This window comes from Microcaecilia unicolor, chromosome 2 (assembly GCF_901765095.1).
Source record: "Microcaecilia unicolor chromosome 2, aMicUni1.1, whole genome shotgun sequence".
NCBI lineage: Eukaryota > Metazoa > Chordata > Amphibia > Gymnophiona > Siphonopidae > Microcaecilia > Microcaecilia unicolor.
The window spans coordinates 99,804,658-99,831,007 of NC_044032.1; the positions used below are offsets into that span (position 1 = coordinate 99,804,658).

The 26,350-nt window shown below is 42.9% G+C and overlaps 1 protein-coding gene across 1 annotated transcript in view; it reads right to left on the minus strand.

The window, feature by feature from the left end:
- Positions 1 to 5,038: 5,038 nt before the first annotated feature.
- PDE4D (phosphodiesterase 4D) overlaps positions 5,039 to 26,350 on the minus strand; it is a 490,210-nt gene continuing 468,898 nt past the window's right edge. Inside the window, exons 12-15 of the mRNA XM_030193159.1 lie at positions 11,412 to 11,566; positions 9,990 to 10,112; positions 7,423 to 7,605; positions 5,039 to 6,565 (exon numbers count right to left, since the gene is read on the minus strand). Coding sequence (XP_030049019.1) covers positions 6,149 to 6,565; positions 7,423 to 7,605; positions 9,990 to 10,112; positions 11,412 to 11,566 — 878 coding nt within the window. The 3' untranslated portion in view covers positions 5,039 to 6,148. The remainder of the gene's footprint in view (positions 6,566 to 7,422; positions 7,606 to 9,989; positions 10,113 to 11,411; positions 11,567 to 26,350) is intronic.

The window sequence follows — 26,350 nt, forward strand, 5'->3', positions numbered from 1 at the left end:
CCTTTAAGCTGAGCCTGAGTCCTCCAACCACTTTGCTGTCAGTAGGGGGTGGTGTTTCCATATTGGGTTCTATTGCTAGAAACAGGCAGGCTCTCTGGAGTCCTGCAGAGCTTGTCTGTCGCTCACTATTGAAAATATGATCATGAAACAGTGCCCCCCACTGGCATAACTGTAGGTGGAAGACTTCTGCTCAGCTTAGAGGGGACAGTGATTAGCACACGCTAACTGAGGGGTCCTTTTACAAAGCTGCGGCAAAAGGGGGCCTGCGCTGGCACATGTTTTGCATGTGCATCGAGGCCCACATTTACCGCAGCGGGTAAAAGGCAGGTCTTTGTTTTTTTCAAGAATGGCCATGTGGCAAGTGAAACATTTGCCGTGTGGCCATTTTGGGGTGGAGCACTTACTGCCACCCATTGAGGTGGCAGTAAGGGCTCCCACGCTAACCCAGCGGTAACCGGACAGCTCATGGCTCTGCCCGATTACTGCCGAGTACACAATGGCACTATAAAAATTGAAATATTTTTGCAGCACCGGAAATGGCTCGTGCTGGGGGAGGGAACTACCGCCGGGTTGCTGTGATAGCCCAGCGGTACTTCCCTTTTAGCCAGCGGTAAGGCCATGTTGGGCTTATTGCCACTTTGTAAAAGGGCCCCTGAATAATGCTGCCTTAACACAGGGGCCCTTTGCACCTCCCAAACAGGAGGTGGAAAGTGCCGTGTTAATTTTTTTCAGCGGCTGCGCATTAATGCGTACAGTAACGCACAGGCAGAAAATAACTGAAAAGGCCAAATTTACAGCAATGCTACAAATGGTCTTAGCACGAGGGAAAAGTCTTACGTAAGGACGTGCTAAGCACATTGACTAGCGTAGCTTAGTGAAAGGGCCCCTAGGTCATATAGCAGGGATCTCAAGCTCTGCTCCTAGATGTCTGCAAACCAACTGGATTTTCAGGATATCCCTAATGAATTTGCAAAAGAGAGGATATGCAGACAATGGAGGCAGTGGACATGCAAATCTATCTCATACATAGTCATTAGGGATATCCTGAAACCCTGACTGGTTTGTAGCCTTCAAGGAGTGGAGTTAGGACCCCTATTATACAGCCACATCTATAAATATAAAGCTACTTGTAACTGATATAGATTTACAGTTCTGTGCAATGCTCCAACACACTTTGGCAACATAAAAGAGAAAGGATTGTACAGTGCATTAAATGTCCAGCTCTACAAAATACTATCCTCCTTTCATGCTCTCTGATTGTCCAAGAATGGATACTTTTCACAAATGCTGTGTAATTCTGTTTTGAAAGTTTACCATTAGTATGGTTACAAACCCTTGCAGGTCTGCATTTCTTTTTGGAATTTATATTGCTTTTTTAAAATTAATAGTAACATTTGAGGCACTGCAGGAGGTGTTGGGGGACATGAGAAGAAAACAAGAGTGAGAATGTACCTAAAGCTTCCCCTTCCCCCCACAATCCAGTATTTTCAAAATCTTTCCCGACTTTTCTTCCTTACATTCTTCTGACTACAGACTAACATAACCTGTTGGGGAACCTTCTAACTGGGCATTCTGGTTTACAGTGCGGAGCTGGAAATATATTCTAGGGGAGAATGCACTTACTGCCGGATTCCATAGAGCGTGCTTAGAGTTTTGCGCCAAAATCAAAGTGTATTTTATAATTATGCGCTTAACAAGCTAATCAGCGTTTAACAGCACTTAATAAGCATTAATTGGCAATAATTAGAATTTACGTGCACAAATCCCTAAGCGTATTCTGTAACGTACAACGCCTAAATTCTAATGAACGTAGGTCAAAAGGGGTGTGGCTACGGGCAAGGAAATGGGCATTTTGTGGGCGTTCAAAAATCTATGCGTGTAGTTATAGAATATGGTCCAGTGCCTGTAAATTTACATGCACTGATTTATGCCACGTTTTCACTGGTGTAAATGGACAAGCGTACTTTTAAGCGATGGAATATCAACTTAAGCGTATTCTATATACCGCAACTAAATCAAGGTGAGGCTTAAAGAATATGCTTAGTCAAAAATGTTTATCGTGCAGATTTTTTAGGCGCCATAAACAGGCATCTTAGGGGTTAAGGGGGCAATTCTATAACTGAACATCACAAGTTAGGCATCTTGATGCAGGGGGTTGATTGCTAATTCTATAACGGCATCTGGGCACTCAGATTCTGTTATAGAATACTGAAGTCTGCATCTATGTGCTACATTTAGGCATACCCATATACACCATGTCAACAGCAGACATAAATACGTGTGCCCTAAATGCAGAAAATTAGCACATTACATACAGTATACTATAGGTTAGGCATTTAAGTGGAATCCCCACTTATGTCCTCAGCCGTGCATACGCCCCCTTGCATTAACGCACTAATGGGCCCTTTCACTAAGCTGCGTTAGGCGGTAACGTGCACCTAATACAGAAAAAAGATCTTAACACAGGCCATGCTAAAGCATCCCGTGCTAGTTTTGGCATGTGTGCGGGCTAACCCCCAGATTCTATAAACGGTGAATAAAGTTGCACACACAGTTAATCAGTGCTGATAATTGGCCGCTAACAAGCAATTATTGGCACTAATTAGAATTTACGCCAACAACTTTCTAAGCATATTCTGTAAAGTGTAAATTCTAATGCGCAGATCACAAAAAGGGGGCGTTGCCATGGAAGGGGCATAGACAGGTCATGGGCGTTCCTAAAAATTACACGCAGTGCTACAGAATATGCCCAATCCATGACTAAATAAGACATGGGCATTTACACTAGGTTTTAACTGGCATAAATGGCTGCACCTAAATTTTAGTCACGGGGACGGGCGTACACGTATCCTATAAACTGCATCTAACTTTAGGTGAGGTTGCTAGAATAGCTCTAAGCGAGGTTTTTTTTGGCGCCATATATATATATATATACATATATATATAATCTGATTCTAACTGTGGAAATTTTTTTTTTGAAGGGGGCATGACAAGGGCAAAGAGTGGGTGTTTCTGCTCTAACTGGTTAGTGCATGATTAATGCAGGAGCCCTTACCGCCGCCTAAGTGCTCAGGCAGTAATTTTTTTTTAAATGGCCACATGCCAATGGTAACATCAGCACATGCAAAAACATGGCCACTAATGAAAATAGTTCAAAAACGGGGGCGTAGCCAGACTTCGACAGGAGGGGGGGCCAGAGCCCAAGGTGGTGGTGGTGGTGGGGACATTTTGGCCCACCTCCCTGCCGCCGTCACATCTGCCCCCTGCTGCCGCCCCCTCCTGCTGTCACTTCTGCCACTCCCCCGCCAACGAAGGTACCTTGGCTGGCGGGGGTCCCCAACCCCCACCAGCTAAAGTGTTTGCCCCACACTGGTCTCACATTGCCTGACATCCTATCCTATTTTCAGTAATTTAAAACGAGCGTGCACAGCGACTGAAAACAGGACAGGATGCCAGGCAATGTGAGACCAGCGTGGGACAAACACTTTAGCTGGTGGGGGTTGGGGACCCCCGCCAGCCAAATTGGGGCCCCAGAGCCAATTTGGGGGGGGGGGGAAGACTTCTGTGGCCCCCCGTAGCTAAGCCACTGGTTCAAAAAGAACCTTTTTGCCAGTCCTGGTAGAAATGGCCTTTGTACGTGAGAAAAATCCGCAGAAGGGCACACTGAGATCAATTCTTACTGTAGGTTAGTAAAAGGACCCTTGAGTTGTGATCATCAGTTCTAGAATACTACTTAGCACCGACCTCGTACTTAAGTACATAACCGTTAGTATTCTCTAAGTTTACCATGCAAATAATGCTTACATTTCGGTGCTAATATTACACAATGTGTACGTTTCACTCCATGGACTCTGCAGGAGTTTCTAAGTATAAGTACTGTGCATTTTCCTAACTACAAGGCTGTGCATACTTTTGAAAAATCAAAAGTATGAGCATTAATTCCAAACTCCAACCCTGCCCCCCAGGAACAGTGGGTACAAGGGAGCAGAAAACTGCACTAAACATGTACGATTACCCGCATACAGGGCAGGCGATTTTACAAAATCCCATTCTTGTGGGAAAATCACTGTTTTACCCGGGAAATGGCTTTGAATATGACCTTTTTCAAACTCAACTTCAGACTTACTAAGGCTTATATTTACCATGTTCTCCTTTGAATCTGATTTACTTTCTTATTTCGATGTACCAAAGTTCATCAAAGAACTGTTTGCTTTTAATTCAGCTTGGCAAATTGACATTGGAGTTTTTTTCTGACACAAAAAACAAGTCTCCACTTTGCCCCAGCAGTTGTCCATTACTATCACTTTCACTCCTCTGTACAGCTAACGTTGAGTTAATAAAGGTTAATGTTTGCCTGTGTGACCATGAGAATGCCCAAACCACTAATGAAAGTCTGCACTAGAGTAGAAATTGGCCGTATTACATTCTCTGCATTCAAGTCTCTAAGTGCAAGTCAACTCAACTTCTCTTGGACTGTTAAATCTTTCTTGAACACAAGCTGAATGACCAAAAATATTTTGGATGTTTTCCAGGGGGTAATCTGGAGGGGGTAGCAAAAGAAATCTCAATTATTCTATGTCTAAAGCATTATCATTTTCAAAACACGATGTATGAAGAGAATGTTCTTCCAGGCATTATGATAAGTGTAGAAAAATGGACATAAGGTATATCTACGACACAAAGGTGCTACCAGTGAATTTTATGGGAATAAAAGTCAAGGAAATGCCTGAGATTGGAACAAATTTAGCATGGCACAATGCAGGGTGAGGGTCCTTTCTGGGCAACAGTGTTTGGAAGTACCACCAGACCCAATATATTGCAACAAAAAGAACTCTCAAACTCCTTTACCTTAGGGGAAGAGGGGGTAGGTAAAGCATAACATTTTTAGCATTTTAAATATCTTTAGTACTCCCACACCTCCCATCCACTTATGGCCAAAAATGAAATATAGCTTATATGGAGGTGGTAGAGTCTAGGACTGTTCCAGAATTTTAAAAGGCATGGGATAAGCATGTGGGATCGCTTAGGAACAGGAAGAATTAGGGGTTACAGAGGATGGGCAGACTGGATGGGTCATATGGCCTTTATCTGCCGTCATGTTTCTATGTGACAGCAAATGTTTAATAAAGGAAAACGCTTTACTTATACAAAATGAGACTTCACCTTTTAAAGTCTCAGGGTAAGTATCCAATGTAGTTTTGTGTGTGTGTGTGTGTGTGTGTGCTAATCTACGGATGGTAGGATATCAAAACCAAAAGTGATACCGCACTGAAAGGGTTACTGCATGCAAGAATCTTTCTGTAAAGTCTTTCTCTTTCTTAACTAAAACAATGTATTTCTGCAGCTCATTTAATTGCTATGAAAATTTAAGGTGCAAAATAAATCCTAAAACTAGAAGTAGTATCCAGTGTAGCACAGAAGTGTACTGAACCTTGCAAGTTACTCTTTGGAAATGAAATTAACCAGTGGCCAATGAAGTTTTGAACAAGATACTAAAGGCAAATTCTACAAAAGATCTCTGTTTTACATATGATACAAAATGCAGAGGTCAGTGTAACCCACTGAGCCACACTTGATTTTTTTTTTTTTGAGTCACGCTTCAGGAAGACTTGAAATTAGAAAATTATCCACAGCTCATCTTCTTCCGAGTAACAGATTCACATTGTGTCCCATTTGTAATGTGCATTTGCTTTCTGTTACAAACATTCACATGCTCCGGCTGTTTCTTAAAAATCTTAGGATGGATGGATATAATTTGAGGACTTTATATTTATGAGCTAAAAATAAAGGATATATAAAAGAAAAATGAACCCACACATTACGCTCTGCTGGTCAGTTACACTCCTCGGAACAACACTCTGGCGTAGCTATTCTTAACTTGGCTGACCAGATTTGCCAGGCTGGGGACCGATTAAAACATTCACAGACGTGTTTCCTCTTGTTTTCTACAGCCTTGGAGGTGAATTCTAGTACAATATTCCTGAGTGCCAAACTGATTCATTTTTGTCAGTTTTGATCGACAAACATCCTGGCAGATGACCGTTAAAGTGTGCCGTGTTTGTGGCATGAGACACACGCTTTGGAAACCATTTTCTAATTTAAAAGAAAGAACGAGAGTAAGTAGGGGAGTGAAGATGTCTTCGTACTGTTACGTGTCAGGAGAATGCTCATCTTGTGATAGACACGGGTCCATGTGGCACTCCCCTTCCTCCTCCTCCTCCTCTTCCACTTGCTCGTCAAATGGAATTTCGGTGGATTCCGAGTCCTGGGTGCAAAGGGTTTTGGAGTCACTGCAGCTGGTGTCCTCTTCCGCTTGACTTCCACTGTCCTTTTCTGTGTCTGACTCACCGTCCTCCTCCAGTGTCAGTTCAAACTGGAATTTTTCAGTCTGGCCTTGGCGGCCTTCTTCCTGCTCATCGGGTGCAGGGGAGGGGCTCTGAGGGATTGTGCTCTGGTACCACTCACGATTGTCCTCCAGGGTATCCAAGATGTCCTGGGCATCAGGGTGTACAAGGTCTGCCCACGTCTCCCACAAAGGATGGACAATGTAGTCTATAAAACCCACCTAAGAACAAGTACCATCAAGAATAACTATGTTAGTAGTAGCAGCTGTTTTTCAACAGAAAAAAAATACTTTGCAACAAAATACTGCAGAACAAGAAAAAGTCCTCCATTGCACCCTGCTTTAAATTACACTGATATTTATTTATTTAGGGCTCTGCAAACCAAATGTAGAAAGAACAACTTCCCTCATCCCTCCCCTTTCTCCTACTCCTTCCCCCCCCCCCCCCCCCACCCACAAAGCTGTTGTCTGGCCTGATGAAGCACAATTTCTTGACCTAGGGCCCAATGCAGAGAAGTCCCCGTTAAAAAACGTGTGTGTTTAGATCCTCGGTAGAACTTACCGATTTAGAAATAGTGAGCGATATTCAAAGGAAATCGCATGCAAATGAGTTGCACAGGATTTTAGCAAGCAGCTCGGTAGGGAAAGTGACTAGCATATGTGCAGAACAGTCTCTTGGTAAGTGTCCCTGTTCTGCACATGTGCTAGGGTTGGTTTCCCCTGCAGTACTTGCTGGATCCACTGACCCCCTGTCTCTTTTCCCTTGCAATGCTCTGGTGCTGGCTCCACCTTCCTCCTGCAACTTACTTGCCTTCCCTCTGCCCTCCCCCACCCCCCATGATTTCGCTTGGGAATCTTCTCTTTGCTGAAAGCCCCCCTAGCTGACATTATAGCGGCCATCACAGGTGCTTTCCCCAGCCGATTGGCTGTCTGCTTGTTTCTACGCCCATGTGATCGCTAGACTGGCTAGTACCAGTTTAAATCAGACGTTGCTTGCATGGTAAGCTTTAAGCATCGCCCCCCCCCCCCCCCCCCCCTCTAGTTTGCTAGGAGCTATTTTGCTTCCAGTAGCTTCTTACCTGTGATTTTTCGACCGATGCATTGTGCTTATCACACATAGGGCTGATCTCCATGCCTCGCTCTCTTTCGCGGTCCCCTTGCCTGAAGAACTCCTCCATTATCCTGTCGGTCCACTGGCGGTACAGTTGGAGGGGCTTGGTCGGGTTGCTCAGATCTGCACAATGCACCATGTTCTGCAGAACCTAAAATAAACATGAAGACACACGGCTGGCTGAGCACCTGCTGTGCTATTACACCAGAGAGAGAAGGTTTAGGGTCTTCATTTACACATTGGCTGACTGTGAAATCAAGGCTGGGAGAGGCACAGAATGCAAGGTTTATTCTACACTGAAAGACATCACAATGTGTCTGGATATTTCTCACACTTGCATTAATAGTCACAGATCATCACACTTTGGGCTGCATGGAGTCTAGTTTGCTCCAGCTTTTCTGTTTTTATGATTAAACAGAGATAAATACAGACAAAACTGAAATCTCAATCTCAGTTGCATATTTTCATCCAAATGAAACAACTGAAAAACTGCAAGCCCAAGAACATAACTGAAGAACATGATGGAGACAGAAAGCACCTCTCTCTGCATAAACCACTAGAGTACGAAAACACGTTCAACTTGATAGATTTTTCACTTTATCCCAAGATGGAGCTGTTAGGGATGTGCACAGGGAAAAATGCTTGCCTCATTTTTAGATTCTTGGCCATTTATGGACTTTCTACCAGTCTGTTTCATATATTAGTGTTAATGAAAAAAACCTGAGCAAATCGATTTTATGAAAGCTAATTCACAGGCTAACCTGCACTACATCAATATTTTAAGGCGCGCTAATAAACCAAATGTATGCTAATAAATACACATCCCTAAGAACTGCACAATTGTTTTTTTTTTTTTTTTTTTTGGGGGGGGGGAACAAAAATTTCGAACATGCCTTTAAAAACAGCAACATTTCACAGTTCAGCAGTACAGGGACAGGTTGGCAGGTAGCGACTCTACACCTTGCACCAGCCTCTCTCTCTCTTATTCCCCACCAGCCCTGCTTCCTCACTACCCTCCTACACACGTTTCAGTCCTCCTCGGTCCCTTTTTCTTCTCTCACCTTCCACACTCTTTCTCCTTTATACCAGTTTCTGTCCTCTCTAGGTCCCTCTGATCAGGCTGTCTCTGCCTTTTCTCTTTCCCATCTCTTCCCCTCATCCCACCAGCTTTTCTCTTTCATCCATCAGCCTCTGTATCTCCATTGCCACCCCCATTTGCCTCACTTCCCTACTTCCTGCTATTGCCTGGATGCCAGTCCCTATGGATCAATCATCCTGCTGCTGCCCTATGCCAGTCCTGACAGGCCAATCATCTTGTGTTGCTATGAAGGAGTTACCCTTGACTGATTTATTTGCCCCATCCCCACTACATTTCTGCCAATCTCTCTATGTGCTGTCAAGAGCTCCTATTTGCACTTTTCGCTTGCCCTCTTTGCCCCCACAGCAGTCTCTCTTCCCTCTTCTTCCCTCTCCCTGTCCCCTATCTCCTTTTCCCACCAGTGCCTATGCCTACTTGCCATCGCTGCTGCCTCCCTGCAGATCCTCATTGGCCAATTGGATCCCTGATAAAGTTTGTTAAACAATAAAATTAAACAAAATTTGTCTGAATTGGGCCAGTTTCCCCTGGAACATGATTCAAAACTAAGGGGGAAAATTATCAACACGTGCTACCGTTAAGATGTGTTATTTTACTGTTAACCCCCAATTGTTAGTAACTAGGTCTCATTGTATAAAATGAGACCTTTGCTAAAATAGCACAAGTTGGAGGTAAAATAACACATCTTAACCGCGGCACATATTAATAACTATGCCTCTAAATCTCTGTTTCCTCCTGAAAGCGCTGCCTTCAAAATGGCAGTGCTCTGCCCGATTCATCCTGGGATGCACCAGGCGGGGTTTTCCTACCATATAAGGGAGTTTCTCCCTTATGTGGTAGGGAAGCCTTGGCCAACGCATCCCAGGATACACCAGGCAGGGTGCTCCCATTTTGAATGCGGAAGTGCTACTCCCTCCTCTTGCTTAAAGGTACGGGGTGTGGTTGGGGGGATTGCACTATGCCACCAGGTTCGGGGGGAGGCATAGGGTCCTGCTGGACCACCAGGTATTGCATGGGAGGGTTGTGTGTGTAGGGGGGGGGGGGGGGGGGTCTGGTTTGACAGGTCCATGTTTTGGTTTTTTTTGACAGCCCAGTCCTAACAACTTCTGTAGGAGGATTGTGCCTTGGATGCATGCCCAGGTACAGTCCTCCTGCAGAAGTCCCCTGAAGATCAAAACTAATAGCGCATATAAATTTGCATGTTATTAGTTTTGATCATTGGGGCTTTATTTCCCCACACTGTTCCAGTGCTAATTTTACAGCACTGTTCAGAACAGAGTGGGGTTTTTAATCATCTGTCGATGACAGCCTTGGAATCTTGGTCTAAGTATTCATTCATTCATTATGCAAATAAAGAGATAGAATCCCAAAGTAAATTAATGTGGGAGAAAGGGGGAATGAGAACAGTGGAGGAAGGGAAGCAACCCCAACTCTCTCACCTGAATTCTGTCTGAATAGTTGTCCAGAAGGAGAACCCCTGAGCTTGTCACTTTCTTTGTCTCTACCATAGTCTTCAAATCAGCCAGTAAGTTCATATGTTTAGACATGTCTGTTGCAAGCACCTTGAGAAGGAAGAAAGCAACCTGATCAGAGAAATGCCAATTCTAAGCAGAATTTTGCAACACTGCAGAACAGCAGATCGTATGCAGCTGTGAAGAATACATACATTACAGTGACACCATTACATAGTAACATAGTAAATGACGGCAGAAAAAGACCTGCATGGTCCATCCAGTCTGCCCAACAAGATAAACTCATATGTGCTACTTTTTATGTATACCTTACCTTGATTTGTACCTGTCCTTTTCAGGGCACAGACAGTGTAAGTCTGCCCAGCACTATCCTTGCCTCCCGCCACCAGCTCTGCCACCCAATCTCAGCTAAGCTCCTTAGGATCCATTCCTTCTGAACAGGATTCCTTTATGTTTATCCCACGCGTGTTTGAATTCTTTTACCGTTTTCATTTCCACCACCTCCGCGGGAGGGCATTCCAAGCATAAGCTCATGAACATTCAGTATGAAACCTCAATAATATAGTTAGACTCAAGGGTGTCTGTCAGCACTCCACCGTGAGTCTCTGGGTCTCACTATGCCTACAGCTACCCTTCCCAGAACCAAAAGTGGGTGTGAGGGCTCAGGGCAGAAGCATAGCCAGGTTTTTATGTCGGAGGAGCATACCTTTTGTAAAACAGATGTCAGTGTGAAGCTGATCCACATGGGCATCATATTATTCAAACTCCGTTTGGAAGAGCAGCGGCTCCCCTTGCACCTCACCTAGCTACACCTCTGGCTCAGGGGTGTTTGTCAGCAGCCCACCAAGAGACTCTGGGTCTCACTATGCCTACAGCTATCCTTCTCAGAACAGAAAGTGGGTGTGCGGACTCAGGGATGTCTGTCAGCATTCCACCATGATACTCTGGGTCTTGCTATGCCTATAGCTATCTTTCCCCAGAACTAACAGGGTGTGCGAGCCAGCAGATATAGCTACGATGGCTCCAAGGAGGAACACAACAGCAAAGCCAGTGGGAAGGCAGGAATAGGGAGAAATCTGGAAAGGCAGTGTTGTGGTTAGGGAATAGGTTCTGGAGGAGTCAGGTGGCCATGTGGCTTATGGGCCTCAGGGTGCCTCTGTGAGAAGTCCAATGAGATGCGTATTAAATATGTATCCAGATCCAGTTTGAACAGTGTGCAGAAGCTGATGTGCACATTTATACCTGTTCCAAAGAATGTACTCACACCTCCCTGTGAACTCAATGAGCTTGGGGGACTAGGCATGGCTTTCTGTTTTTGGCAGTTTTGTCAAGGGTGACTAGAAAAATGTTAAAAATAAATGCTGGCAAAAGCAGCGTGGCAATACTCACAATGTCAATGACCATTTTCCTCAGTGATTGTCTCTGCTTTTTGGTCAAATTCTGGAAAATGTCACAATTCTCCTCCTGTAGCAACTTGAAGCCCACAGCTAAGTGATGATTCTCCAGCACTGATGAATCATTGTACATCAAGGCAAGTTCCGAGTCTGCAAGTAACCCAGCAGGCAGAGGGTTAACAAGGAGCTTTTTCTTTTGCAGTCGGCACTACAAAAAACCTTTTTTTAATAAGTAAACACTGGAATCTTTTCTGAATGTGGCAAAATATACCAGCTACAATAAACCATGGAGCAATTCTCAAAAACAGTCTAATTGGCTAGGGGGCTCTTCAAATAAAGCTTAGTGTCTGCTAAGGGACACATGGCCCACAGGTATAAAATAAGATACACTGCATTTAGAGCATGTTAAGCTTTAGCAAAAGGGCCACTAAGGAATTAGAAGGCAAGATTGGGTGTTTAAAAAATTGCCCCGAGCTAAGCAGCTGAATGGAGCCACCTAGTGGAAGATGGGGAAAGGGAGACATGTGTGCATATGACATTACAAATGCACAAATTTATTTCACAGTGTACACTCCCATCCACAAATAAAGCAAGATATGCACCTCTGGCTACTTTCTGAAAATTTGCCTGTTTGCATCCACATATCCCTTAACCGATTTGAATGTAATTGCAAAAACCAAAGAAAGGCAGTATATCAAGTCCCATTTCTCTTCCCTTATGCACGTCTTTCCCGTATACTTAGGCCATTTTTACCGCAGCTGGAAAATGGTCATGTTTCCATTTTCCCAATTAATGGCCAATTAAATGAAAGACAAAAATTAAACAAACATAAGTCAAAAAACTATTTTTGTCTCTAAAGCAAGAGAAGGAGCACTGTTTTAAGCACCAATGTTATAATTAATCCTTAAACAAATGAGCCTCAACTGCCCAAAGGTGTATGCAGGCAATATACTGCACTGATAACAACCTTAGTAGGGCTCTTATCATAGGCTCAGTTAAATGAAGTGCAAAAATCACTGTGATAAGCAACTCTCCCCCCCCCCCCCCAAAAAAAAAGAATAAACATACCAAAACTGTGTCTTTTTTTACTCAATCTACAAAATTGCTAAAAATACATATATATACTCAATTCAATATTAAAGTTCCTCCTCCTGAAGCAGAATTTGAAACAAGTAGGCCTTTGTCAAGGTAAAGGATTTACAAGTGGCGGCTCTTTATCTTGACAGAATGGATGAGTTACGGGAACATTTGGAAGATTTCCCAACCTTTTATCCTTGGAACTGAGTATATATGTATTTTTGGCAATTTTGTAGACTGAGTAAAAAGGATACAGTTTTGGTATTTTTATTCTTTTTTTTTTTTTTGGGGGGGGGGGGGAAGAGTTGTTTATCACTGTGGCTTTTGCGCTTCAATTGATTCAGCTTATGATAAGAGCCCTACTAAGGGCAGTTGAGGCTCATTTATTTAAGAATCATGCGCTAATGTTGCCACTAGAACACAGCCATTAACAAAAAGTAGTGCACGAGAGCTCTTATTTCCACCCATTTTGTAAGTGGTAAGGGCTCACGCACTAGTTTTGTGTTAATCAGAACGTGATTACAGTATATGGCTGCGCTAACTGATTCACGCTCACACTCATTCTCCACCCCCAAAACACCTCCTCTGAGAAAAATTCTGAAATATTTTTTAGCACGTGGTTTGCAGTAAGCCTTTTAAAGATGTGGTAAACGCATACTAGCGCTTACTGCAGCTTAGTTTAAGGTCCCTTAAGTATGACAACCCGTAACAGTACAAAAATAAAATTTTTTAGACCTGTTATTTTCACCTGCCACTGTACACAGAAATTGGCACGCTCATCACAAACCTGTACATTGACGATATAAGTACATCAGTACTTGCAGTACTTTATTTACTTGGGTTTTAAGTTCCTGAATGTTAGCATTACAAAAGCAATTCTGACTAATGAAAAGACAACCATATCCTGTGTGAACTACGCAATATTTCATAAGCACTGTACAAACAAGCAGCAAGGATTTCACTCTGTGTTCATTAAACTGTTGACTGCTAAGCCATTAGTTTTGAAAACATTTCAGCTGCACTTATGCAATCCACCTGAATGCCTGGGAGTAGCCAGCAGAGAATGCTTTGCAATGATTACTGACGATTTTACTAGAACATCAGACTGAGTAATTGCATCACCGCCTGATTTGGGGATGTCAGTTCAGGTTGAATCTCAAGCTGTGTGTCTCCTCAGACGTTCCCTACATATTCCTAGGTCTGAAAGCCCCCCTGGGTCCTCCAGGTATCTGAGATATGTTCCACATATTTACCAGATAGAATAATCTAGCATTGCAAGCTTGAAGCCTGATGTTTCTTCCTGAATGAGGAAGCTTCCTCTTATCAGCCACAATGTCCTCGTTTCAAAGGATGTTTGGATGTGGGAACCACGGCAGTCCAACCCTTAATGCGTGGTGTGACCCAAGATTCCCAAATTCAGTTGATGAAATTATACTGTTGCTTTGTCATAACACCAACCAAATAAGGAACCAGGGATGCCAAACTGTCTTAGTGGAAGAGGTATCTGAGAAATTTGGGGTTCAATGGACAGATGCTGCTTAAGATGTGGTCAAAAGCATAATTTAACTTGGGATTTCTTGCCTTGTAAATGTTCAGCGCCAAGTCTGTCTCTATTTCTATCATCTTCAAGATGGCAGTATTAATAGTATGCAAAGATCAGCTACTGCATATGAATTCAAATTCTGCTCTGATAAAAATGATCTTCAAAAGAAAAAGGCAATTCATTAATTTCTTCTTTTTTTTTTTGTCAAGAGAACCTTGCTTTTCATTTGTATTTTTCTAGCTTAACCTGATTCATAGGAGGCATGGCCCTGAAGTTCAAGAGTAAATTTGCAAGTCATACGAAGATATAAACTCATAGGCCTCTAAACTTCACTTAGGGGTCCTTTTATGAAGCTGCAGCAAAAGAGGGCCTGCGCTGGCATTGGTGCATGTTTATGATGCATGCTGAGGCCCCCTTTTGCTGCAGCGAGTAAAAGGCAGGGTTTAAAAAAAAACATTTCGGGTGGAAGCACTTACCACCACCCACTGAAATGGGTGATTACTGCTGGGTACAAACCAGCACTAGAAAAATTAAAATATTTTTGCAGCACCGGAAATGGTGTGCGCTGGGGGCGTACGTCTAGTTGCACTATAGAAATGATAAGTAGTAGTAGGAACTACCACCGGGCTACTGAGGTAGCCCAGTGGTACTTTCCTTTTAGCGAGCGGTAAGCCCGCATTGGGCTTACCGCCGCTTTGTAAAAGGGCCCCTTGATTTTGTAGTTTGCAAAACCAGACTCTATAATGGTGCTTCACCTAACCAGCGCAAGAAGGCTCTCATTTGTTATGTCATTCCTCCCATGCCAGGACACCAGCAGTGTGACTGGAATTCAATGTAGGGGATTCTGCTGAGCCTCCCCAGACTATCAGTGTATTGCCTCTGCCCCCTTCTTTGAAACTCATGTTTCTTCCAAGTTCAGAAATGAGAGATGATAGAACAGAAGGAACAGGTAGGGCACAGAGTGCCATAACGGCAGTGTAGCCTAATGCAGGGATATAGGAGTTCAGGCCTTGAGTGCAGCAAACTGAGCAGGTGGTTCAGAATATCCCCAATAAATATGCATGTATAGTACTCTCACAACTATGTATAATCTTCAAACATTTATTATATATTAAAAAATATATTTAAAATATCATAACAGCAAAGGTATCATCATAGTGCTGCTTCTTCAAATACACATTAAACACTGAGCTTCATTTAAGACATATACCACCACACCCTACTACCCGGAACAGGCCTCACTCTTAACCCACAGTGATGTCCATAAGCCAGTTCACAATACCAAAATATGGCTTATCCAGTCTTCACATGATGTTCCACAGGTCACTTGACAATACATTCCAACACTGTATAAACCAAATCTATCTGTCAAATGACTGCTTGCCCTGGGATTTGTAGCATGGAATGTTGACACGATTTGGGTTTCTGCCAGGTACTTCTGATCTGGCTTGGTCACTGTTAGAAACAGGATTTTGGGCTAGATGGACCGTTGGTCTGACCCAGTATGGCTACTTTTATGTTCTCATGGATATAGAAAAGGTGAGCAATTGTTTCTAAAATCCAAATCCAATTTCCAGTCTGAAGCTGTTCTGTTGAATTACTCTTTCAGGGCAATGATGTGCTCCCGAAACAGTACACCATACCTAACGGGCACATAAGCCTCACAGAACCCAGGAAATATCTGGAGAGACTCCATGGCCAAGCAATAGGATTCCTTGTGTTGAAAATGTGTCTGCACTAAATATGATGAGCTGTTTCTATTTTCTATTGCCCTTGGAATGATAGTATTAATAGTAAGCAAAGGTCAACCACTTCCTAGCGTGTGCGTGCAAAGTTTGGTTTGATCAAAAAATAAGACATTTCAAAACAAAATATATTTGACGTTTTTTCTTATTGCAGGTTATCATCACAATATCAGTCCTCCAGCAGGGATTTCATTTTAACACTCTACACAGTTCTAGGGTATTTAAATATTAATTCATAGCAAAAGCTCTAGTTCAGAGGATTTTCTGATAGGAATTTTGAAACTCCATCATTGAGGCAAAAGAACTGCCATCTGGAACAAAGAGGCCCCATCTGTCCCACTGTACAAACAACTCAAGGACCTATCAATTCTTTTAAAAAAAACAAAAAAAAAAACTCAACATTCCTGTCTTTTACCTTTCATCAATACAAGGGCCAACTGCTTTCACCACAAAAGGGGGGGCGGTTCAACAATTCAAGATTTATGTGGTTAAAATCAACTTGCAAAGTATAAATCAATCGCAAATCCCCCTCCCCCTCCCACCCATCCAATTAAATCTGTCCATGCTGAATTGCTGTGGACCAGGATGTGCGTACGGTGTGGTTTTTCACCTGTGGAGAGTAATTTTACCTAGGCTAGCTACATTGAGGTGCGCACTTGAAAACTGGACCGTGTAAATGTGCACCAGTATTTTATAAACTATGAAAGGACCAACACAATTTATAAACTAGGGGTATCCCCATTTTGTAAAATATCCACATTATTTGGCAAAAGTACATTTCAGAAGGGTGATTTCAGCAAGGATTAAAGAGAAACAGAGCAGCACAAGCCACAGCCACAGTTTTCTGCCACTGCTGTGTTCTCTGGCAATATACAACCAGGGTACAGAGTAACCAATAATTTCAAAACGAGTTGCTACATTCTCTCCTTCAGAAACCACTCAAGACCCTACAGATGAGAGAAAAAAGATTAGATGGTACAAGAATGAACAGAACATTCAGAACCCAGCCTTCCCTTTCTCCTCAGCCCAACTAAATCTCGGATGGTCCCAATAAAGCCTTTATCCTCATAGTGCAGCTAAACACGACTTGATGCCATAAGAAAGAAACAGTGTGTGAAGACCTGTCTGACCACTTGAGAGCTCATTGTGTCACATAACATAGTAACATAGTAGATGACGGCAGAAAAAGACCTGCACAGTCCATCCAGTCTGCCCAACAAGATAAACTCATGTGTATACCTTACCTTGATTTGTATCTGTCTTTTTCAGGGCACAGACCGTATAAGTCTGCCCAGCACTATTCCCCGCCTCCCAACCACCAGTCCCGCCTCCCATCACCGGTTCTGGCACAGACCGTATAAGTCTACCCACCACTATCTTCACCTCCCAACCACCAACCCCTCTTCCCCCCAACAGCTCCACCACCCAATTTCGGCTAAGCTTCTGAGGATCCATTCCTTCTGCACAGGATTCCTTTATGTATATCCCACGCATGTTTGAATTCCGTTACCGTTTTCCTCTCCACCACAGATGATTCTCTGGCCTGTGATTCATTCTACTCCATGCTCGCTCATGTACTTTGTACTTGGTAAGACAATGGCAAAGCGTTGCCAACATTACCAGTCCCTGGATACAGTGGGGTCAAGCCAGCACTGAAGCAAGCAAATCTGAAAGACTGCAGGCTGTAGTTCAAGTACACACATGGTCAGAAGCAGGACCAGCTACCTATGGGATCCGGCAACAAATAGTCCATTTACAAAGGGTTAAATGAAGTCAGGGTTCTACATTATATGGCCAAGATACAAAAAAAGGCCAGCCCCACAGTTTTACACATATGCACCTTGATAGCCATTTCAAGGAGTGAACAATAATGCTGCAGGTAGGATATATAATTGGTATGCCTTTAAATGCAAATATATTAGAGTTTCACCACACATCTCTATTCCTTCCTGAAGCTTCAGTAGTTATTGCTGCCTCTAGGCTCTTACAGCTCTCTAGAATACATCACTAACAAGGAAAGTAGACATAAGACCCAAAGGTTTAATCCGAAGAAGTACCTGCTTATCTGAGGTGTTAGGGCATTGAGTGATTGAAGTAGACATGGCGGCTGGTGTCCAGAGATCTGTATAATTTGCCCACAATCTTTCCAGGTGTGTTACAGAACGTATCAGGTACTAGTTAGAGCAAAGGAAGCGCAGCAAAACCTGGGCCCTTTACAGAAAAAGTTTCCTCAGCTACTCAGATGGCTTTATCATTACTATAGAAAGATTGGCACCCTCAGCATCTAGCTCAGGAGCTATTGTAATGCCAGACAACCCAGGAGAACTAATAATAAAGCACAGGAAAACCTAGGCACAAGCAGATCAGCTTTAAAAAAAAAAATAAAGTTGGCTAAAGCAATTGGACTGGATAGCAAGTACCTGGATAAAGCCTGAAATAAGGAACAGGCATCTAAATGCCTAGGACTCGGCCAAAATAGGCATAGTAGGTATCCCACATAAAAGTTACACCTTTGTTATCAATTCCAGCACAGGAAAACTAAGCTCCCTTTGATAAGGCACATGTGCACCTAATTAACATCTGATTAGATGCATACATACCTATATTTTATAAGTGGATGCATGCTGCTGATAAATATATACACAATAGCTGTCAAGGGAAAAGCACTTCTCTGGAAGGCTAACTTTGTGCCAAGAGATTTCCTTCCTGGTGAATGAGGTGATTTAACATTTTGAAGTTCTCTATGGTCCCACTTCCATGAAAGTCATAACATAAGGCAAACAAAGCGTCAGAGAACATTTGTACAATCTGAATGCAATCATTCACAGTAACCATAACTCTGAAGATATCCCGCTGAAAGAATGAAACCTCAGGAAGAAAGCCAATGCTGAACAGGCAGACATGTCTGAGATAGCCCTGTAGCCAGGTAACTCTGCCCCTGACTGAGTGCCAGGTCCTATTCAGACTGAGAGAGGACCAGGCTACATTGGTACCTTATGCTCTGCAGAAAGAGAACAACAGACTAGTCTTCCTGCCAAGCCTAGCAGCAGTCTGAAGGCCTCTATCTCAGAGATGCCTTAGACACCAGGGTGCAACTCAATTGAAATAAGAACTTATTTGCACTTCATGTTGTGAGAATGGGCAGTGTTTCCACAATTTTAATGTGAGGTCCTCCAATGAAGCCGGTCAGCTGAAACAGGTGCCTGTCAGGACTCTCACCAGACAAAGATAAGTGTGATTTGATGAACAATTATGCTCAATGTTAGCAATGAAGAAATGACTATGTTTTAAGGATTTGCACAAGAGCACAGTGCGGTTCGGAAATGAAGAATAGGTTCAGTTTCAAGATATTAAAATAAAGTAGGAGGTTGTTTTAGCCTGATGATTATTCGGGCTCATGATATACTATAATTAGCCACATAGTGGATGTGGCAAAAACCAGCCATACGTTGAATGTGGCTGTTTATCCTGTAGCATTGTCTGAAGTCCTTCTTACCTACATTTAAAAAAATTCTCTTTGGAGTAATGTTGGAAATTGGATTTAATTGTACATTATAAGTTCTTATTTCATTTGAGTTGGGCACTATCATGTACGGAAGAACTTTAATTTAAGCTACTTTTAGTGTAAGTAGTCTTGAGGTAGCCAAAGGGGGAAAATTTAGACATCTCAGAACCTCTGATGAGAAGAGTGCTGTCCCAGGCAGGGCCTGCTGTTCTATTCCTGATGGTACAGTTTGTCTGATGGAAGCCCTGGCCTGAGGGTTTAGGGGGAACAAGTGTAGGTGAGGACAAGGGATGTGCTGTGCATACAGAAGTGCACAGTGCGTTCGTAGCAATATGCGACTTTGTTGAAGCAGGGCAATTATGCAGGTGTGTCTCTCATGTACCTGTCTTGCCAACCAGATAGCTCTTTTTGTTTCTTACCTACGTACAGAAAAAGAACCAGGCAAATACACAGTGAAAGTGGCAGATGGAAAGACAAAAAGATCAGGTGGTCACAGAGACACAAGGGCAGACAGAGGGAAAAGAGAGTAACGAGGGATTAGTAGACGGAAAAGGAGGGTGGGAGGAGGATGAAGACAAAGTATAAAAAGGAACACAAATTTCTCAAGAGACCAGTTATTTGAGGTTCAGGCATCATTTACAGCAGGTGTAAATATGTGCACCATATTTTTTTCAGATATAGCGGCGTGCTTGCATTATAAAATACAAAGTAAGCACCTCCTTTTGCCTCCTGTCCAGTAGACAGCCACTTCACATCTGGAACACATCCCTTTTCTAGCAGCAGACCTCTCCACATAATGGCCTATGCATCCACACATTCCCTCCGTCTCTTAGAAAAAAGTTTGTAAAGCATAATCCTCAAATGTACATGCACACATGCCATTTCTATACTCACACATGCCAATAAGCTCTATGGGGGAGCCAGTTCTATAAAGACACATAGGTGCTTGCGTGTCTTTGCAAAACACCAAGGGCAAACCAGAACACGCCTACACCTGGATCATGAAAAACTATTTATTTGGATTTTGCTCACATCATTTTCAGTAGTAGGTCAATGTGAGTTACATTCAGGTACACTGGGTATTTCCCTGTCCCTGGAGGGCTCACATGTAATTTTGTCTGCACATATGCTTGTAAGTGCCTACCCTAGTAGGGTAATTTTATAAAACCAAGTTTTTACACACAGGAAATGTTTAAAAAAGGTTTGGACATGTTCCTGGAGGGAAAGTCTATAGTCTGCTTTGAAGACAGACATGGGGAAGCCACTGCTTGCCCTGGGATTGGTACCATGGAATGTTGCTACTATTTGGGTTTCTGCCAGGTACTTATGAACTGGATTGGCCACTGTTGGAAGTAGGATACTAGGCTAGATCGACCATTGGCCTGACCCAGTAAGGCTATGATTGTGAGCCCTCCTGGGACAGAGAAATATCCAGTGTGCTTGAATGTAACTCACCTTGAGCTACTACTGAAAAAGGTGTGAGCAAAATCTAAATAAATATTCTTATGTTCTTAAAAAATTATAGATATTTCTACGATATTCATCAGCAACTGTCCAAAAGAGTGTAGTCATCTAGACTGAACAAATGGCTGTCCTAAATATAATCACTGCACAAAACTTGTGAGATCTAACCAGATAATTAGCTGCAACTTCAGCTGGTTAGCTACTGCTGGGTTCCTTCAGGGCTCAGAGGTGTTTTGGATAACTACCTCATCCTGTAGTGCTTAAGTCATAATGTTAACATCCACAGACTGCTGATATCACTCATGCAGAGCCTGCCACCCTTAGAACAAATTAAGTTCCCCTGAATGAACTATGGATAATACACACACACACACATCAAACAGCAACCATTAGCACCTCTGGTTACTGACCCTTAGGTTTCACAGATAGCTGTTAAGATTTGATGAAGCTCATAATGGATTATTTGGTGGTGCTTGGAGAGACATTATTCATTTTTCCACAGTTTCTGCATATGAAATAATTCACACTGCAAAGACTATAAAGCTAACAAGAAGTGAAATGGTTTAATTAAAAGTGGCTCTATTTCTGTTGTATATACTGCTAACTCTCCCAAAGGATTCAAAGCAATTTACAGAAAAGAGTAGCCTACCAATCTGAGGGAAGTTTACATCAAAAATTATACATCAACAATATTTAAAAATTTGCATCCGCTAAACAATTTCATAGATTCATTTCTTATAATTGTAGTGCTGTTAATTAAACAGAAATGTCTGTAAGGCTTTCCTGAAATCTAAATATGATGACTGGAATCTAATTTCCAGAGGAAGTTTGCTTCAAATCTTGAAAGGTTAAAATGAAAATGAGCTCTCATGGATAGATTTTAAATGTATATTTTTAGGATCCAGAAATCACATTTGTAAGGTACGCCAGAAACTGATGCTACTCCTAATGGTTAGAAAGTTCAATAGCTCCACCACATTCTCAGAATTCAAACCGTGAAGCAATTTAAAAATCAAGCAGGCAATTTTAAATGTAACGCACTGCCGAATAGGTAGCCAGTTTAAATCCCTCATAGAGGCAATAACAGAGTCAAAGCGACCTTTACCAAAAATCAATCTAACTGCTGTGTTCTGCAACAATTGTAGAAGGCACTGTAATTTTACAAAAATACCAAAATATAAAGAATTACACACAAAAACCACTAATGTCTTTCTATTTACAGATGAATATTTTGCTGGGGTATTTTACAGCCACAAAGGGCTCAATTCAAACATGGTAGTCAAAAATTGATGCCCAGTGCTATTCTATAGAGGGCGCGCTAGGATGAGCACTCTTTACAGAATAGCATTTGTTGCCGAATTCCACACCCAACTTCGGGCGAGAGGACTTACACCAACTGAAACCAGATGTAGATCCTGGCACGCATCCACAGTATTCTCTAATACTGCATGCAATTTTCCAGAACATCCTGTCCTGCCCATGCCCCTCCCCTTTGCAGTTACGCGCAAACACTCTTAGGTGCTATCCTATAAGGAGTGGCCTAGTGGTTAGGGTGGTGGACTTTGGTCCTGGGGAACTGAGGAACTGAGTTCGGATTCCCACTTCAGGCACATGCAGCTCCTTGTGACTCTGGGCAAGTCACTTAACCCTTCATTGCCCCATGTAAGCCGCATTGAGCCTGCCATGAGTGGGAAAGCGCGGGGTACAAATGTAACAAAAATAAAATAAAAAGTAACGGGGCACGCAAGTGTATTTCTGCACCGATCTGCCGTTTCAGCACTTTGCATCCATTAGAATGCGTTTCCATGCTGAACGTTGAGTGCGGAATTAGTGACTAAATTTAGGTATCATTTATAGAATTCCTCAGAAACAGTACCACTTTCAATGACTCGGGTCTAACAGAGATAGAAGCCTTCAACTATGTAAGCTACTTTCAGAGGCCTAAAACTTAACTCTTTCCACCTAGGCTAAATGGCTTGATTCAAAAATTATCTTTTCCCCTTTATGAAGGCAATTCTATAATAGTGTGCCTACATTTTCGTACTTATGTAGTCCCTATTTCTATAAAGCAGTGGTTCTGAATTCACTCCTCAAGGCACACCCAGCTAGTCCATTTGTCAGGATATCTATAATGAATATGCATGAGATAGATTTACGTAAGAGACAAGCAGTGCATGAAAATCTCTCTCACTGGATATCTTGAAAACCTCACTGGTTGAGTGTACCTTGAGGACTGGGTTCAGAACTACTGCTATAAAGGAAAGTAGGCACCCCGTGATATGAGCTGCCGACAAGCAGAGAAAATTTTTCTCTGCCCATCTCATGATGGAAGCCGCCTTCACTGCCATCAGATGACTGTGGGTCCCACCTTGCTTGTTGATATAAGCCACCGCTGTTGCATTATCAGAGAAAACTTGGACCAAGGCCACCGCCAGAAAGGGAGTGAAATTGCATAAGGCATTCCACACTGCCCTGAGCCCCCAGCAATTTATTGCCTACTGAGACTCCTGTTCCATCCAGGTGCCCTGGAATTTGTAATGAGCTGCCCAACCCGACATGCTGGGGTCCATTTTCACCACCTTCCACTGTGTTATCGGAAAGGGAATGCCGACTGTCAAATTCTTGGGTGACAGCCACCACTGTATACCACTGGCAGCCAGCATCGAAGGAAGATAGAAATCATTTTTGTGACACTGGCGGCCACATATGAGCCCTTGACATTGGCACAACTTCCGCACCCACTGTCATTGCCACGAAACCCTAGGTCTGCCTTCACCAAGGAGAAAACAAATCTGTTAAACCAGCTTCGACCTCCTGCACTCCATGAGGACAATCAACTCCAGTACTGTGTCGAATAGAATGCCAAGATAATCCAGCATCTGCAATGTAGTCTGCTCTTCACATATGTGATCACGCAACCCAATGACTGCAGAAGACAAGACAACTTTGTCGCCATCATGCTGTCTGAATAGAACGACACACAAATGAGCCAGTCGTTGAGATACAGATGGACTCTGATTACTGGTTACTGAAGGAAGAATACCACCACCACCCTAACCTTCGTAAACGTTCTTGGAGCCATGGTGAGACCAAAGGGCAAAGCCCTGAACTGGAAGTGACGGCCCAGCACCACAAAATGTAGAAACCTCTCATGAGGCAGCCATAAGGGTATACGCAAGCATGCCTCCTTGAGATCGAGAGCAGTAAGAAATTCTCCCACTTGAACCAAGGCTATGACTGCTCCATGTGAAATTGGGACATTTGGAGACAGCAGTTTAGACCTTTGGGTGCCTTCCTTCTTTGGGACAATGAAGTAGATGGAGTATCTCCTTGTCCCTGTTCAGTTCGGCCTGGGGAACTGGAACAATGGCCCAGAGTGCCAGCAAGGAATCTATAGTGCCCTGAACCTTGACCGCCTTGATGCTCCCTATTGACAAGAGATTGTAAGAAGAGAGGAGTGACTGTGCAGGAGAACTCCACTTGTAACCTTTTGTAAAAATATCCAGAACCCACTGGTCTGAAGTGATTTTGGCCCACTCCTCCTAAAACTCCTGAAGTTGTCCTCCCACTGGAGAAAGAGAAAAGTGGATCAGCCTTGCATCACTGCGAAGCTCCAGAGGCATTGGACACTCTAGCTTACTGAGAGGAGGACTTCCTGTCTGCACGAAAGGAAGATTGGTGTGTCTGAAAGCGGGACTTCTGACCACATTGCTGTGGACCAGACCAATACAGTCTGCTGTCTCATAATCAAGATTGAGAGCCTCCTGAAGATGGATGACAAGAGGCTTTTCACTTATTCTCCAGCAACTGCTATGGCTTAGTTTTCCCCAGTTCTTTCACCCAGTTACTGCGATGTTTTACAAATAGCCACTTGCCCCAAAAGACTGGTTTAACTAAATGTGACTAATGATGCATCCGCTGCCCAATCCCACAACCAGAGCTACCAATGTGCTGTGACAGCCAAAGACATAATGCGAGCTGCAATCTGTAACACATCATAAATAGCATCCACCAAGTAGGCCAACCCTGCTTCCATTTTTCGGTGCGCCTTAGTAAAAGGGCCCGAGTTGGGTGCTGTTTAGCGCCGGGATTGGTTCCCAACTCTGGGCATGAGGATTTACACCAACTGAAACCTGGTGTAAATCCTCATGTGTAAAGTAGGCATGGACCTTCCAAATTCTATAATACTACACACATCTTTATTGAATGTCCCCATGCCCATGTCCACTTTTCAGCTGCATGGTAAAATATTTATGCGCGCATCTTTATAGAATAGCGCTTAGCAAGATGCAAGCACAAATCCAAATTGTTGCCAATTAACACCAAGAATTGATTGTTAGCACCCAATTATTGGTGCTAACTGGCTCATTACTCAATGAAATTGTGCACGCAAAATTAGATGCATGCCCAAATTTCACACGATATATAGAATCTGGGGTTAAGCGTGCAATTGTGTGTGCAAGTTTATAGCATTAGGGGTTATAGTGACAATATCTACTTTACTATCTGGATAACTTAGGGCAGACAGAAGGCTGCCCTAAGCTACCTGGACAGAAGACTGAATATTGTCACTACCTGGATAAGTAACAAACTGATCATCTTATCTTCTGGACACTCAACACTGGCTGCTGTCCAGACAGTGGTGCTGAACATTAAAACGCTGCCTATAGTAGGTGAATACTGACCCGTGTATGTGAACACAGTTAAATTACATTCAAACCATTCAGATTAAGTAAAGAAATCATTTGTATAATAAGATGCTAAAACTGCAGCAACCTAGGAGCATACAAAATAAAACGCACAACGGTGTTCTGGTTTTCGCATGGTACATAACTGTAGGTATTCTAGGACCTGCATATATACTTGCTAGGCAAGCCCCTACCCTGGTTATGCCCTCCCAGATCCACAACTCCCTAGCAGTTGCTTGCAATGGATTTTGCGTGTGCAATTTGCAGAATCCTAACAGGATTTATAAATTTAACTGAATTAGTGTCAATGAATACCAATTCTAGGCAATGATTAGTAGTTAATGCCAAGCAGCATCTAATTATTCAATTATGTTACGTAGGTAACTGACCTTATTCTATAACTTGGACATGCAACTTTGTGCACTAAGCATCAAGTTGGGTACACAAGTTTAAAGAATGAGGAGCTAACTGCATTACTTGCCCTGTCATATCTGCTGCATTAACTGTAAACAGCAGATCCTGCCCATTTCCTGTCCATACAATGCCCCCTTACACATTAGATGGTTAACATGGAAATTAATTGCTAAGGTGCAGCATTAACCCCCGAATTCTATAAAGCCCGACTTCAGTTGCACATGCAAATCCGATTGTATTCTGGATTTGAGCACACAGCTTAATTACTTAAGCCGATAATTGCCAATTAACAAGTACTGACACTAATTGGAATTAGAATTTATGAGCGCAACCAAGTGTATTCTGTAACGTGATGCGCATAAATTCTAAATTGCATAGTTGAAAAGGGGGCGTGGCCATGGGTGTGGAATGAGTGGGTCGTGGGCATTTCTAAAATCTGTGTGTGTTGTTATAGAATACATCCGATCTGCATCTAATTGAGGCATTGACATTTTCATC